General features: G+C 39.4%; 2 protein-coding genes and 1 long non-coding RNA gene across 17 annotated transcripts in view; 1 reads left to right on the top strand and 2 right to left on the bottom strand.

Moving 5' to 3' along the window:
- The window catches only part of nrcama (neuronal cell adhesion molecule a), a 43,909-nt gene extending 39,395 nt beyond the window's left edge, over positions 1–4,514 (bottom strand). For 7 of the 11 annotated variants that reach the window (XM_057855927.1, XM_057855933.1, XM_057855930.1 and 4 more), the window contains exon 1: positions 4,318–4,513. The gene's annotated coding sequence lies outside the window, so the exon portion shown is untranslated. Of the gene's footprint in view, positions 1–4,317 lie in introns of all 11 variants that reach the window. The other 4 variants (XM_057855937.1, XM_057855936.1, XM_057855931.1 and 1 more) reach the window with 2 other exon arrangements.
- The window catches only part of LOC130929057 (uncharacterized), a 121,727-nt gene extending 112,228 nt beyond the window's left edge, over positions 1–9,499 (top strand). For all 5 annotated transcript variants that reach the window (XR_009066796.1, XR_009066797.1, XR_009066795.1 and 2 more), the window contains one exon: positions 7,016–9,499. This is a non-coding gene — a long non-coding RNA (uncharacterized LOC130929057). The remainder of the gene's footprint in view (positions 1–7,015) is intronic.
- On the bottom strand, positions 9,300–15,688 carry pnpla8 (patatin-like phospholipase domain containing 8). The gene is made up of 9 exons (XM_057855964.1): positions 15,031–15,688; positions 14,123–14,737; positions 13,900–14,049; positions 13,498–13,744; positions 13,263–13,434; positions 13,135–13,192; positions 12,861–13,055; positions 12,435–12,630; positions 9,300–10,337 (listed from the first exon to the last, which is right to left on the bottom strand). The coding sequence occupies exons 2-9, from the start codon at positions 14,720–14,722 to the stop codon at positions 10,063–10,065; spliced, it is 1,893 nt and encodes a 630-aa protein (XP_057711947.1). The 5' UTR covers positions 14,723–14,737; positions 15,031–15,688; the 3' UTR covers positions 9,300–10,062.
- Between the last annotated feature and the right edge of the window lie 219 nt (positions 15,689–15,907).

Here is a 15,907-nt window from a genome sequence, read left to right as displayed (position 1 = left end):
CCTCCCTAGATGTGGACGGAATAGAAAAATTGACGAGAGATTTCAACGAAAGATTGTGCAGACGGTGGATAAAGGACCTCGACTGACATCCTAACAAGTTCAAGCTGTCCTGCGGTCCGAGGGTACAACAGTGTCAACCCGTACTATCCGTCGGCGTCTGAATGAAAAGGGACTTTATGGTAGGATACCCAGGAAGACCCCACTTCTGACCCAGAGACATAGAAAAGCCAGGCTGGAGTTTGCCAAAACTTACCTGAGAAAGCCAAAAACGTGTTCTCTGGTCATATGAGACAAAAGCAGAGCTTTTTTGGAAAATGCATCAACATAGAGTTTACAAGAAAAAACACGAGGCCTTCAAAGAAAAGAACATGGTCCCCACAGTCAAACATGGTGGAGGTTCCCTGATGTTTTGGGGTTGCTTTGCTGCCTCTGGCACTGGACTGCTTGACCGTGTGCATGGCATTATGAAGTCTGAAGACTACCAACAAATTTTGCAGCCTAATGTAGGGCCCAGTGTGAGAAAGCTGGGTCTCCCTCAGAGGTCATGGGTCTTTCATCAGGACAATGACCCAAAACACACTCAAAAAGCACTAGAAAATGGTTTGAGAGAAAGCATTGGAGACTTCTAAAGTGGCCAGACCTGAATCCCATAGAACACCTATGGAGACATCTGGAAATGGCACCCTTCAAATGTCAGAGACCTGGAGCAGTTGGCCAAAGAAGAATGGTCTGAAATTCCAGCAGAGCATTGTAAGAATCCCATTGATGGACACCGGAAGCGGTTGTTCGCAATTATTTTGTCTAAAGGTTGTGTTACCAAGTATTAGGTTGAGGGTGCCAATACTTTTTTCCGACCCATTATATGAGTTTTGTGTAAAATGATAATGATTTATTTTTTTCCCCCCATTCTCTTTTGTGTTTTTTCATTGCAAGCAAAATAAATGAAGATATTACTACAAGAGCATTTATAATTGCAATCATTTTCTGTGAGAAATTGAGCATAATCTGAAAGAATTGCAGGGGTACCAATACTTTTGGTCATCACTGTATTTATTATTTGAAAATTAATAAAGGATAAAAAACAGGAAATGCTTTTTTAAAATGTGAAATAAATAAAAGGGTTGAATAAGTGAAAAAGTGAAAATAAGGATGAGTTTGACACTCATGGCTTCTACACTCATCATGTGACCCTGGCATCTTGATAAGTAGGAGCTCTTTAATGGCTTCTTTGACCTAAATCCTCACTCAACTGTGTTAAAAAAAAATGTGTTTTAGTCCTACTGTCCCATGAATTAAGATGGCCACAACCAGTGAATCTGGTATCTCTCTTTGAATTCATCCCCTCCCTCCAGTTGTATTTCAGACACGTCCCATAGCACAGCTGGTGATCCCAGCACCATGTCGATCATTGGTCTTGTTTTATTCCTCTTCGCTGGATTGACCCCCCTTTTTTTTTCACAATTCTGCACTTTCTGATGTCAGTTTTCGTTCCTTTCAACATTTCCCTTTTTGACTCAGAGGTGCAAGTATACCGGAGGGCGCACTTAGGCAGGTGTTAATATTCCCTTCTCCCTCCCTGGCTTATGCGTGTCATCACCGCTGGAGGGGTGCTGATGCTATTAAGCTAAAAGTATACAGAATTATCTCAGTGCTAATTCTGCTAATTCAGCTGTTGTGTCCACAGAGTTTAGCATTAGCCATTCCATTCAAATGTGGCAATATTCAAAACGAAAAGAGGCATCTAGAATTCAAATCACACAACAGTGGGCAGGTATGCAAAGGAATTGGGGTAGAAGTACATGTGTAGCTAATATTTAAACACAATAAAAGTAGAAGCCTGAATTCTCATTACAATTTTGTTTTAATCAACTACAATATTTCTACACAACTACTAGCTTTTGCGCTACTGTACATTTAAAAGCTCTCATCAGTCAACACAACATCGGTCTTAAATGAATTCATACTAAAACATGCAGTTTCTGAGTCAATCGTCCTGAGACCGAGAAAAAAATAAATAAAATAAAACTTGAAAATAAAAGCATTTAAAAATGTTATCGAATAATATCAACATTGGTTTTTCATTATTGGTTTTGGGCCAATAAGCATGTTGCCCTCAAAGCTGATGTAGAAGCCTTCTGCCTTTGCACAAGGGCTGGTCACAGCTGAGCACAGCTTCTTATTGTTTTACAGAATGTTTATTCGGAAAACCTTGAAGTTGTTACATTTATCATTATTAAAGCATCCAAGGGACAGCACAATACAAACACAATCTAGGATTCAAATCACACAAAAGTGGGCAGGTATGCAAAGGAATTGGGGTAGAAGTACATGTGTAGCTAATATTTAACCACAATGAAAGAAGAAGCCTGAATTCTCATTCTCACAATTTTTTTTAATCAACTACAATATTTCTACACAACTAGCTTTTGCGCAACTGTACATTCAAAAGCTCTGACCGGTCAACACCTGTCTTAAATGAATTCATGCTAAAACATGCAGTTTCTGAGTCAGTCGTCCTAAGACTGAAAAATAATTTTTTAAAAAATACTTGAAAATGGAATTGCTGATAATATCTGCCCATAAAAGCATTTTAAAATGTTATCGAATAATATCGACATCGTTTTTTTTATTATTGGTTTTGGTCCAATATGCACGTTGCCTTCAAAGTTGGTGTAGAAGCCTTCTGCCTTTGCACAAGGGCTGGTCACAGCTGAGCACAGCTTTTTTTTCAGAATGTTTATTTGGAAAACCTTGAAGTTGTTACATTTATCATTATTAAAGCATCCAAGGGACAGCACAATCCAAACACAATCTAGGATTCAAATCACACAAAAGTGGGCAGGTATGCAAAGGAATTGGGGTAGAAGTACATGTGTAGCTAATATTTAACCACAATGAAAGTAGAAGCCTGAATTCTCATTACATTTTTTTTTTAATCAACTACAATATTTCTACACAACTAGCTTTTGCACAACTGCACATTTAAAAGCTCTCATCAGTCAACACCTGTCTTAAATCAATTCATGCTAAAACATGCAGTTTCTGAGACCGAATAATAACAAAAAAAATAAAAATACTTGCAAATGGAATTGCCGATAATATCTGCCCATAAAACATTTTAAAATGTTATCGAATAATATCGACATCGTTTTTTTTAATTATTGGTTTTGGTCCAATATGCACGTTGCCTTCAAAGTTGATGTAGAAGCCTTCTGCCTTTGCACAAGGGCTGGTCACAGCTGAGCATAGCTTCTTATTTTTTAATTATTTTTTTTTTTTTTACAGAATGTTTATTTGGAAAACCTTGAAGTTGTTACATTTATCATTATTAAAGCATCCAAGCACAATACAATTAGGCACAATATGTTCACTCTGCATCAATTTGATATCTGTATTGGATTTTTGGAGTTGGATGATATCGATTAAAAAGTCATTGTCAGACAACTCCACTTAAAAATATTTTTTAAAATACCAAATATGTGAGTGCCCCCTAAAATGCTACAACTAGCTTCTACTCCTGATGAAAAGCTAACATTGGTGTGGATTTGCAAAACTGTTACCTAAATTTCTGATAGTTTATAGCAAACATTGATATCTTGATTAAAAAAATAACAAGTAACATCTACCTAAACTGCAAGCATGTAATCCTAAGAAAAACTACCATTTGTACAGATTTGCCATTTGATAATGCAAGTATTATAAACATTGATTCATGTCATAAAAACATAAATCTGTAAACTGAGCTAATAAAGCCTTGAAATTTTCATGACCTCTTATTGATGAATATGTATCAGGAAAAAAAGCCAAAAGTGAACGCTTACTTTTCAAGAATGTTCAAGCCAAAATGTCCTCCAATTCTGGAATCAAACTAGACTGACATAAATCGAAGCAAAAATCATTGCTATCACATTTTCCCTACCCATTTATTTGCATCAACAACAAAAGCCTAGCTAAAACCCAGTATATGCATCATCTGTCAATGAAAGCGAAGGCCCATATGGGGCTAATATCTGCACCGTCTGCGTGTGAAATGACACAGGGAAATGCTTACAGCTGGGCCGGCTGCAACAATGAAGCGAAGCTGCTGCTACTACAAACCCCCGCAACCCACTTCCACTACAAAAGCATCCCCCTGCAGGGATGTCCGTGGACTGTCTTTCATCATGAGATGCAAAATTCACCAGACTCCAGATTGAAATGAATAATCCCCCCCCCCCCCCCCCCATACGTGAGACCGACTGCTCACCGAATCAATGTGCACTGCACCATTATTCCCCAGCATCTCCTTATAAATAAAATATTGGTGTTCAAACTCACCGCCTGCTGTAAATCTGGCTGTGGCGTCCTCCCTGTTGCCCCAGATCCGTGCGCGATGCCGGTGGGGGGGTGATGATGAGGGAGAGCGTCCGGCCGGCACCGTGCGTCCGTGGTCCGTCCCTCTCGGCCACTGCAGCAGCAGACTGGTCCTCACCTTCACTCTTCCTCCGCTCCACCTCCCCCGCCCTTCTCCAACACACGCCGCTGCCAAAACCAGTGTCGACAAAGATCGTCTGTTGATAAGAATTCTCACTCTGACCTGGAAAACCAGCATTTATCATTAGGCAGAAAATGATCCAATTTTATGATCTTTCACTTGAATAGATTAACATTGGTATATCATTAGATTAAATATAATCATCGTCCTTTCATAAACAAAGACGTTTTTCTTGTTGTTGAGTGAAACGAAACTGCATCAGAGTGAGAGTTCAGCCTTTCTCAGTTTTGTTGAAATCTGCCGTTGAAGTGAGTATTGCAGCAATAAAAGCCTACAATATAATGTCATCCAGATTTCAATAAGAGATTATGAGGCGTTTATGTTATGTCGTATGATGTAGACGAGCCCAAACAGGGATTGGAGCTGAGAATTAGTAAACGCTAAAGGGAAGAACGGAATTGGTTGTCAAAATTTTGGGTTTTTCAAGAACATAGGTGTTGTTTGTCATTTGCAGTGGCTTTCTTAAGGCGTTTTTGGGCCCACAGCCCAATTGTGTACACCACAAAAATTTGTTTTTTGCAGACACAAATGCACAAGTAAACATGTGTAAGTCCATAGCCAAAGAAATCTATATAAAATATTTGAATTAGGGCTGTCAAAATTATCGCGTTAACGGGCGGTAATTAATCACGTTAAAATATTTGACGCGTTTAACGCACATGCTCTGCTCAAACAGATTAAAATGACAGCAGAGAGTCATGTCCACTTGTTACTTGTGTTTTTTGGTGTTTTGTCACCCTCTGCTGGCGCTTGGGTGCGACTGATTTTATGGGTTTCAGCACCATGAGCATTGTGCAATAATTGACATCAACAATGGCGAGCTACTAGTTTATTTTTTGTTTGAAAATTTTACAAATTTTATTAAAACGAAAACATTAAGAGGAGTTTTAATATAAAATTTCTATAAGTTGTACTAACATTTATCTTTTAAGAACTACAAGTCTTTCTATCCATGGATCGCTTTAACAGAATGTTAATCATGTTAATGCCATCTTGTTAATTTATTGTTATAAAAAACAAATACAGTACTTATGTACAGTATGTTGAATGTATATATCCATCTTGTGTCTTATCTTTCCATTCCAACAATAATTTACAGAAAAATATGGCATATTGTATAGATGGTTTGAATTGCAATTAATTAATTTTCAAGCTGTGATTAACTCGATTAAAATTTTTAATCGTTTGACAGCCCTAGTTAAAATATTTGATGCATTTAACGCACATGCTCCGCTCAAACAGATTAAAATGACAGCACAGTGTCGTGTCCACTTGTTACTTGTGTTTTTTTGTGTTTTGGCACCTTCTGCTGGCGCTTGGGTGCGACTGATTTTATGGGTTTCAGCACCATGAGCATTGTGTAATTATTGACATCAACAATGGCGAGCTACTAGTTTATTTTTTGTTTGAAATTTTTACATATTGTATTAAAACGAAAACATTAAGAGGGGTTTTAATATAAAATCTCTATAACTTGTACTAACATTTATCTTTTAAGAACTACAAGTCTTTCTATCCATGGATCGCTTTAACAGAATGTTAATAATGTTAATGCCATCTTGTTAATTTATTGTTATAAAAAACAAATATAGTACTTATGTACAGTATGTTGAATGTATATATCCGTCTTATCTTTCCATTCCAACAATAATTTCCAGAAAAATATGGCATAGTTTATAGATGGTTTGAATTGCGATTAATTACGATTAATTAATTTTTAAGCTGTGATTAACTCGATTAAAATTTTTTAATTGTTTGACAGCCCTAATTTGAATAGAAAAACATTTAGTAATATAAATAAGTCACATCAAGTAAAATAAACGTACACACTTGAGTTGGACTTTTCACAAAATATGCTCAATGGGCTACTGTTGTGTCATTACAAATGGCCAATTCTTCTCGTTTTTCTGCGGAGTACATTTTGGCAGCCCTCGGGGACCCTTTATTGGCCGGGGCTCCAAGCAACTGCCTGGCTTGCTTGTCTGTTAGGCCGGCCTCTGGTCACTTGGTATTTGGATTTCCTTTTAAAATGATGACAATCGTCTGGGGGAAAAACAACAATCAAGAGTTGTTTTTTCTTAATGGCTGCAATAGACGTCCAATCCATTTGAACTGGGAGGGTTAGCAGCGAATGAATAAATGTTCAGCTCTCCTAGTTTAAGTAATCCATTCTGTAAAATCCTATAAAAGTAATAGTGAAGACTTTTAAAAAAGTAACATAATTTCCAGACCATGTCGATTTTTTTCCCCCTTTCAATACTTATATTGCTTGTAAGAACCCCGACCCCGTTCTCCCCCGTTTATATATCGCCTAAGCATAATATTCAACAGCTACTGTTGATACATGAAGATATGTGCAAGTGTTGACTTGCCGGTGGGATATATTCAACACCTCGATGTAGTTTAGCACCCAGATGGCTGCAGACAGTGTTGACATTGATGCAAGGCTGGGCAAATAATGTTGTTTTTGTGTGTTTGCAGGTATGTGTGCCAGCAAGAGGAGACTGGAAATGTGTGGAGCAATGCTAGTGTGCAGAACTTCTCCGTTGATGGGCTGACAATAACTTTCAACACAAGGGAAGCCTTTAATACACTTAACTAAGTCTGACATTGGCCAGATTCCTACTTTTGAATTGTTAGTGTTTACACATGTGAGTCCGCTTTGCTTGGGCCTCTGACAACCCGAGGGACGTTTTTGCTAGGGTGCAAGACAGCAGCAGCAAATTGATTGATTTTAAATTAAATTATATTCATCTTAAAGAGAAAAAAATGCTGTCTTAATTAGAAATACTTGACACTTGTGGGTGTCGAACTTTCAGGCAAGAAAATGGATCAGGGGTTAAAAAAGTGAGAACAGGGTATTGAGGAAATATGTTCCGGTACTCTGTACAACTAGAGCTGTCCCAAACAACTATTTTTACGATTAGTCGACTAATTTACTATCACCTCCCCCACCCCCCTTTTTTTTTTTCTTTACTAATTTAGCATATTAAATTTTTGATGACGCTGATTAATTCACAAAAACATTTTGGAACACTTAAATTCTTTATTAAAGTACAAATAAACACGTAAATAACAACAATAAATCACAAATAAACAATGAGGTCAAATGCTGATAGCATTAACTAGTGCAAAAGAATGTAATGTAAACCGATTCAGAACACTGACTCCGCCTTTCCAACCTAATTCAAAACAATTCTTTAAAAAGATATATATCATTAATATTATAGTATACTACTATATATATAATAGTAGTATAATTATTCATTGCCAATCAGATTTGTCATAAGGGGTGTCATTTTAAAGCTATTCTTAGTGAAGAATCTGAAGTATGTGGGATTAACTTCAGAAATCATTATTTATATGATGAACATGACGTGCTTTTATTTTGAAATGTCCACCGAAAGTACGCAAACAGTAAGCTTTACACTCAGCTAAAAAAGCTCTTTTTGTCATTGCATGTGGTGTCAGCAATCAATTTTTTTTCTCTCTTTTTTTTTTTGGTTTGCAAATGCTGTTAACCAGCGATTTTTCATTTTTTGAAGTGTCACCTTTTAACCGCAAGTTTGCGTTTTGGAGATGACTTCCAATGTTTTATAGCATGCTAAAGTAGGTTGTGTTTTTTCCCCATTAGCCTCAATGTAGCAATGCTAACGTTTCCAGTGTTTAATATGGATGTGTTTCCTTATTTTCTATGTCTGAACTTTAATTCTGCGGCGTGTTGATGACCAATAAACATCTGTAAAAGGAACTGTTGTCTCATATGCCATCAGCACGCACGCACGATAAAACGCATCCGTGAAAATTACCGCGCTCATTTTTATTTGCCGTGCGATAAATGGACTCATTGCATATCACGACAGGCTTAGCAACTTCAATAAAACATGTCGCTAGTTAGTTGAAATGGACTTACGATCTGCAAGCTTGTAATTGTCTCCTGTCGTCTTCCAAAATTACAACTGGGTGACGTGCAGCCAAGCTTGGCATTGAAGAGACGGGACACAACAGTGTACCCTCCTTTGTTCCATTGAAATAAGTCAATGTTTTGGCCACTCTGGTGTGCTTTTTTGGCTTTGTGCGGCTTTCCCCGCTTGCATACCAAGCGTCCGTCTTTAAAAAAAATCCCCCCCCTTAAAAATTTTCTCCTCGGATCTACACAATTCACGTAAGTCATCATTTTTTACTTAAAAACGGCAATTTTCGCCGAAAATGTTTCATGCCTGATTAATGTCAACAAAGTTCCTAAAAAATGTCCTCAAAATAGCTCTCAATAAATCTGTTAAGCGATGAGTCGCGCATTGGTGATTAATCTTACTTCATTTTTGCGAATAAACATGCAAACTTTCAAATTTTCAGCAAATGAGAGCGCCTACACAGATAAAAATGAGAAGTGGAGCAGTTGCTAGGGAACGTGCTGAGACAATTTTGCCCAGCTTTTCTTTTTTTGCACTCCAGCAAAAGCGTAGGAGGGGGGGAGACAGACAGCTCCTGCCACTCCACACAACTACCAAGGAGGAATGTGCGAATATGGAACTTTGTCATGCCTCATCATGTAAACAAAGCCCTGTGAGACAGTTTGCTTTACCGGAAATACACTGTATTAATCTCGCCCATCATTTGTTTCATATTGCCTGATGGTCGGGACTTAAACCATGTTTGGCACTTCATTTCATTACAAAAAATAATGACCTTTATCACAAAATGCTATTTTTTTAGAAGGACTAGTACAGGTATTTTGGTTTGCAAAGATGACATTGTCTCTATCTTATGACAACTCATTTTTTTATTCCATGAAATTTGACAGTGACAGCGATTGGATTAAAGTGTTGGCAAATCACACGGCTGACGCAGGCTTATTTCTTTGAAAAAGACGAAAAACCTTTGGTCAGATGAAGTTGGATTGAAATAGCACATCCAAGTATGATTTACATATCTAGAGGTTAAGAATGAACACTAAAGTGCATGTCTCCATGATGTTCTTAATGTGCAATACTGTATCTTAAAAAGTCAAACCAAAAGGTATTTACATGTTTCCAAAAACTATAGGTAAAGCTGGGCGATCTTTTCATTTCGCTCCATTGTTATCACACTTTCTTTTGAAAGATTCTGCCATGAAAACATGGAACTCAACATTTTTTTCACATAATGAAGTAAATAGGAGCACCGAATACCTCTCACAAACAATACTTTGTTGATATAACTTGTTTTTTTGCAGCGTACAAAGTCTGAATATAACCACATTCAGTGTGAATATCCATTGCAAGGCAATGCTATTTTTGTAAGCGAGTGAATATCGCCTTCCATTGTGCATTAGCATTAAGCTAGCATTCGAAAAAAGTTTTGTATTGTCGTTCTGAAAATCGCCCAGCTGTATTCTTATAGGCATTTGTGGAAGCATGCTAGTGGTTATTGACAATTAAAATCATTTTTCAAGTAGATCATTAGGTAAGAATGTAAACATTATATAACAATTGATGTGCTAGCTAAATGTCCTGTAGAAATTTGATTCCTGATCATGACCAGATTAGTTAAAGTTTGGAGGTGAACGGCGGGCCCTCGTACATATCGGCCTTGAGCTTGGCCCACTCGGCCATTCTCTGGATGACGCCCTTCTCCTGGGTCAGCACGCCGGCCGCTTTCCTTAGCTTAGCGTCGTTTCGCTCCAGGTAGCGCTCGCCTTCACCCATGAGGAAGTTCAGCTTGTCTACTCGGCTCTCGTTCAGCGGCACGTCTTCGCTCATGTAAGGGTTGAATCGGAAGTAGGTGTCCGGGGGCAAGAGGGCGTCCAGCATGGTGTGCACCTCTGGAACAAGGACAGATGAAGTTAAATGTACCGTATTGGCCCGAATATAAGACGGTGTTTTTTTGCATTGAAATAAGACTGAAAAAGTGGGGGTCGTCTTATATTCGCGGTCTAGATATTATACCCATTCACGACGCTAGATGGCGCCGGATTATCATTGAAGTGATGTTCTGTCGTGACAGATCTCAGCTACTCTCAAGTTTAACCAGTTTGCATTATTTTATTGCAATGTTTTTCCAATGTTTGCAATGTCGTAATGCTTACATTTCAAAAACCAGAAGCCATTCATTTACAAATGTGATTGCACTTTAGTTTACATCTTTAAAGTGCATGTGACACGAAAAAGCATGTTTATTTCATAATACACGCGGTATTTTATGCTCCTGAATGATATGGACCGCTTGGATGTGTGTGGAAGAGATTGCTATATTTATTCAGTTTTTTTTTTTTTAATCCCGCGCCATGAAAATGAGTGACTTCCGGCTTCGGTCTTGCATTGAGGAGGAGGGCGCTGTGACGTGTATGGGTGTAGGCGTCCTCTTCACTAAACAGCCGTACTGTTGTGTATGAGGACTAAGGATTCAGCTGATTTTGTGGATTAATACGTTTATTTTTCACATCACGCCTGCTAAACGGCTGCAGAAAAATCTTGCTTTATGAGGGAGAGGCGTGTGCGCCTTTTTGGAGTTTCTAAAGGTTCCCATTCACCGTGGATATTGGCCAAGCCCTACTACTGTGGGACTATTGGATTTACGAGGAAGTGAGAAAACATCTTGTTTTGTATTATGTCAAATATTAATACAGCGATTACAAAGTAAACACTACAAACTTTCTGTAAATAAAGGACTACTTACGTTTGATCATTGATAGGCATGTAAAAAGCTCTCCTCGTGCACATTAGCTGCACGTTAGCTGCACAACAACTGCAGCCGCCCTCCTCCAGGGAACGAACTGTAAATTGCTCTCCGCCGGGCGGTTTGCCGATCCGCGAAGACAATCGACAACCCAGTCATCATGTCAAATAATCCGGGCTAGTTATGTGTGATTTTCTGCTTCGAAGACTTTGAAACATCACTCGGTTCGGGTTAGCATGTCGGCTAGCTGTCACGACTCTTGGTTTGTTTACATTTTCCGAAGCCGGGGAAGGGAAATGACATATGTCCGATTTAGGTGTCACAAAATATCGTTCGGGAGGTGCGACAGTAAAGGTGAAGTCGACAGTTTTGACCATTATGGAGTAATTTTGCCATGTCGTCCTGAATAAGTGCATTTTTATTATTTCATATTCCATTTAGCACAAGACTGTTATTTGTCATGACCATGCCATTTATTTAGCAATTGGGGAAAATACTTGGATAAAAAGAATATCCTGTAAAAATATTGGAGCAAAGAGATGGAAACAATGACATTTTGCCGCTCTCTTCGTCGCGTTTTCCTCGTTACGAATAGTTCCCCCTCGACGGGCTGACTGGTCCTTCTCAAGCCATTTATTTAGCTATTGGGGAAAAATACTTGGATAAAAAGAATATCCTGTAAAAATATTGGAGTAGAGAGACTGAAACAATGACATTTTGCGGCTCTCTTCGTCGCGTTTTCCTCGTTCTGAATAATTCCCCCTCAATGGGTTGAATAGTAAAACCGATGAGCCCAGTCTACCGCTGACGTCATCCACCTGTTGGGGACGCTAGAGCCCTATAATGGTAGGCGTGGCTAACCGGCAGATTAAAAGACTAATTTCTCGTCATCTGCGCTTTGCTAAATTGTTGTATATAGTCGAATCGTCTGAAAATATGATTCTAATTCACATAATATTGCTATTTAAGACTTTTTTTCTCATGTCGTATGCTCTTTAAATGTTCAAATATTAAGATTTGAATGAGGCAAAATAACATGCTTTTTCTCTCAAATATATTGTTATAATCATTTGTTTCAGATGTACTGTGATTAGTTTCTGTATCAAAATTAATTTGGTGCTCAAAAATTCTTTTTTCAAACTTGAGTCTTGAAAAAGGGGGGGGTCGTCTTATAATCATGGCCGTCTTATATTCGGGCCAATACGGTACTCTTGAAAGGATTTCGAGGTGAGACTTATGGTACCTTCTGTATCTGTGGCACTGCTGATGACATTGGTGAGCTTAGCTTTGAGGCTCGTGTAGGTGGTGCCGTTCTTTCCCACCACTTCGTGTCGTCCTGTGCCGAGAGAGACCACGCACTGTAGCGGCGTGTTCGGCCAGAGGCACTTACACTCGTGGATGGCCAACGCTGTGGGGTTGTTGATCAGGAGGCCTCCGTCCTAAGACAAAGTTGCGCTTTTCAAACCTCGCCACACATCAAATGCCTCCTAGCTTGTTGGAATAGCTGACCCAAATCATGCCAGACTAACAAATGAATAAATGCAGTCTTCCGGTTTAGTGCGTCTGCTATTCGTCAGGCTGCTCCAACGTCCAGTTCTGGTTCTTCTCGAAGTGCTTTTTTTTTTTTTGGGTTGACACCTACTCAAACTGTCCAAGCTTCTTGTCATACCTGATGGAGATCTTTCCCAAGAACGTATTCCTGGAAGTAGCCCGGTGCTGCCGAAGATGCCCTGATGGCTTGCCACATTTTGTATTTGCAGTCTCCAAGGTAGTGCGACCTCACCCCTGGCATGAAACTGTAGTTTCGGAACACAAAGGCCTTCAGTGGAAGGCCTCTGTTCACGAGGGTGCTTACAGCTGACACCTGGTGGACAAATTGGATACTGAAAATGCAGCCGTGTCCAATTTTAGAATTATTATTACATTTTTTTTGTGTGACTCACTTTAGGACAGTTTGGATCTCTGGAACTTTCTATCATACATCCCTCCCCTAAGCGTTCCCTGTCGAAAAGAATCACTAGTCGCAAGATGGCTTGGAATATGAGAACCATTCACAAGAACCGACACGTACTTGAGGATGTTTTCCCAGATTTCACTGTCATAAAACGCGTGGCTCCAGCCCATCTTGACCGCCCCGACGATGACATTCTGCTTAAAAACATCCGAGCCCAACTTCCTGTACATCTGCTCGCATTCGTCCAGGGGGATCTGAAAAATCCCTAGCATGAAAGCCAGGATGGCACCTAAAAGCAAACCAAGACAAGCTTACTGAAGCGAAATTCTCTAGGAAAAACTCGACGTCGTACCTGTGCTGACTCCACATATGTAGTCGAATAATTGGTGCACACGCTTTCCAGTCAAGTTCTGCAGTTTGAGGAGGGTCTGCAAGGCCAGGAGTCCTCTAGTTCCCCCACCGTCTATGGCCAAAACGCGGATTCCTCTGCCTTTTACCGGCTCGGTGTAGCCTACCAAAGCCAGGGACTCTCTCACAGCTGCCTGAAAGCGGACATCTTTTGCCTGCCGCAAACGTAGCAAGCACGGTATAGCTTTCTCCTGTATCAAGATAAATTAAAAAATCGTGTTCAACGACACGTACAGTGGATTTTTATCACTACTTACAACTGTTTTAACACTAAATGCAAAAAAATAATGTAAATTAATGATGTGGCAGGCCATATCATGGGGGGAAAAAAATGATTCCTACTCACCTTGATGGCCACGCCACGCGTCTCTGGGAACTCTAGCAGATGACAGCTGAGTTCCTCTACTCGACTGGTGAGCATCTGAACATCGCTGACTCTCTGTAGGCCTTTCACAAGGGCTCTGGTCCTGTTGTCAACACTCACCCTGGCTTTAATCTGGAGCACATGACACAATCCAACCAATTAATTCAAATAAAACCCCTTAAAAAAACTAAATGATCTGTCTTACCTTTTCCATTTGAGCCAAAAGTTGCTGCTGCTTGGCCTCATCTGCCTTTTGAGCTTCACCGTCCACCTTCTCCACAGGAGCTTCTACTACACTAGCAGGAGGGAGTTTGTCTTTCTCAACAGTTTTAGCATCTCCTCGGAATTTGGGCACCAGCGGAGCGATGTAATTTCCCACGAAAGCTCGAACGCTTGGACGAGGGTAGGATAGATAGTGGGTGAAGCCTTTTTTAGGTGAGCTGTTAAGAACCGGGCTTTTTGTTTCAAGACCGTCCGCTGGTTTAGCCTCTACGTGAGCGGGATCCTTTGAAGGTGCGTCCATGTTCTTGTCCTCGTCCAAAGTGACGGCTAAAGGATTTTCTTGACCTTGCGCTCCTTTTTTGTTATCTTCTGCTACACAGTCGACATCGCCTACGGTGGCTTCAGGAGGTGGCGAAACATCAGGTTCCTTCGATGTGACCTTCTCGGGTTTGACCAGAACCTTTTCTGCATGGGCAACGTCCACCACAGAGGGTCCTGGCTTCAGACGGGAGAACTTGGAAATGAGGTCTGTGCTTCCTACTGCCTTGGTGACGCTGTCTAGTGTGGTCCTGATGCGAGACATGCGTATGACAGCTCGCTGAAAGTCGAAAAGACTTAAATTAATGATTCATAAAAAGGCACAGGAATATAATTTAAAAAATAGATATTGTTTCCCCTCCCATTTTTAAACTTTGAACTTAGCGTCCCCTTTTAAAAATGATTGCCGAAATCGTTTTTACAAAAATGTAAACACAAAAATTCCAGTGACGAGTGGATGTCATTGACAAGAATTCGAGTCTAATATTGCAATTTAACTCTACACAATGTTGACAACTTGTTTTATAAGTGTTCACATAATATTAAAATAACGACAACAAAGTGTGTATTTACCTGATAATACAAGCGCAAGCTAAAGCATTCATTCGGAGCCGTAGCACGTAAACAGGAAAAAGACAGGAAATGACGTTCCTTCGTTTGTTTTTAGAAAATTATTATTTTTTTATTTCCCCTGTGTTGATCTACAATTTCAAGGATACAGTTACAATGTGTATGTCGTTTGTGAGCCATTTTAAATTACGAAATTGTATAAACAAACAAAAAAACAAGATTCAACACTCAACAACGAATTTTCAAGTATTTAATCTGTACACATATTTTAAAAATAAAAAATAACAATTGCTTTCATCCTGCAATAATTTGGTCCCGATTATTGTTAATTCAATAGCGGAAATTACTGTAATCCTGAGACGACGTGACGTCATTGCGCCCACTGGATGAAGTTACAGAAAATCCCCACAGGAGGGCAACCGTGAGACAAAAATATCGTATTTTGGCGATTTTAAAAGTAATTCGTGACTAGTTGTCAATCTAATTTACACCCGGGATTCATAACAAAACATACTAAAGTACTGCATAAGAATGGGAACAAAAAGAGGTTTTGTTCGTAGCAGAGCCGTTTATTTAGACAGCTGAAGATATCTTTGATGAGCGAGAGATGCATCACGCGGTCTATTTTTGGCGTTCGTAACGGCTTAAAACATGCAATTTCTGCCATCATATCGATTTAGTGTTTATATATGATCAATATTGATTTCGATGATTACAGTTCTTTTATATAAACGTTGAGCAATTCTTTGGAAATTGACAAAAAAAAAAACGTGAGATTTTTGTCATTCACTGTGGCGACTTCTACTTGATAATTGTGACGTCATCACGCAGGGACGACTTGATGACGTTGCTTTTGCGTTCCGCTGTACTCCAACCTTTT

This window comes from Corythoichthys intestinalis, chromosome 13 (genome assembly GCF_030265065.1).
Source record: "Corythoichthys intestinalis isolate RoL2023-P3 chromosome 13, ASM3026506v1, whole genome shotgun sequence".
NCBI lineage: Eukaryota > Metazoa > Chordata > Actinopteri > Syngnathiformes > Syngnathidae > Corythoichthys > Corythoichthys intestinalis.
The sequence above is the reverse complement of the archived record's forward strand: the minus strand, read 5'-3'. Positions and strand labels throughout refer to the sequence as shown.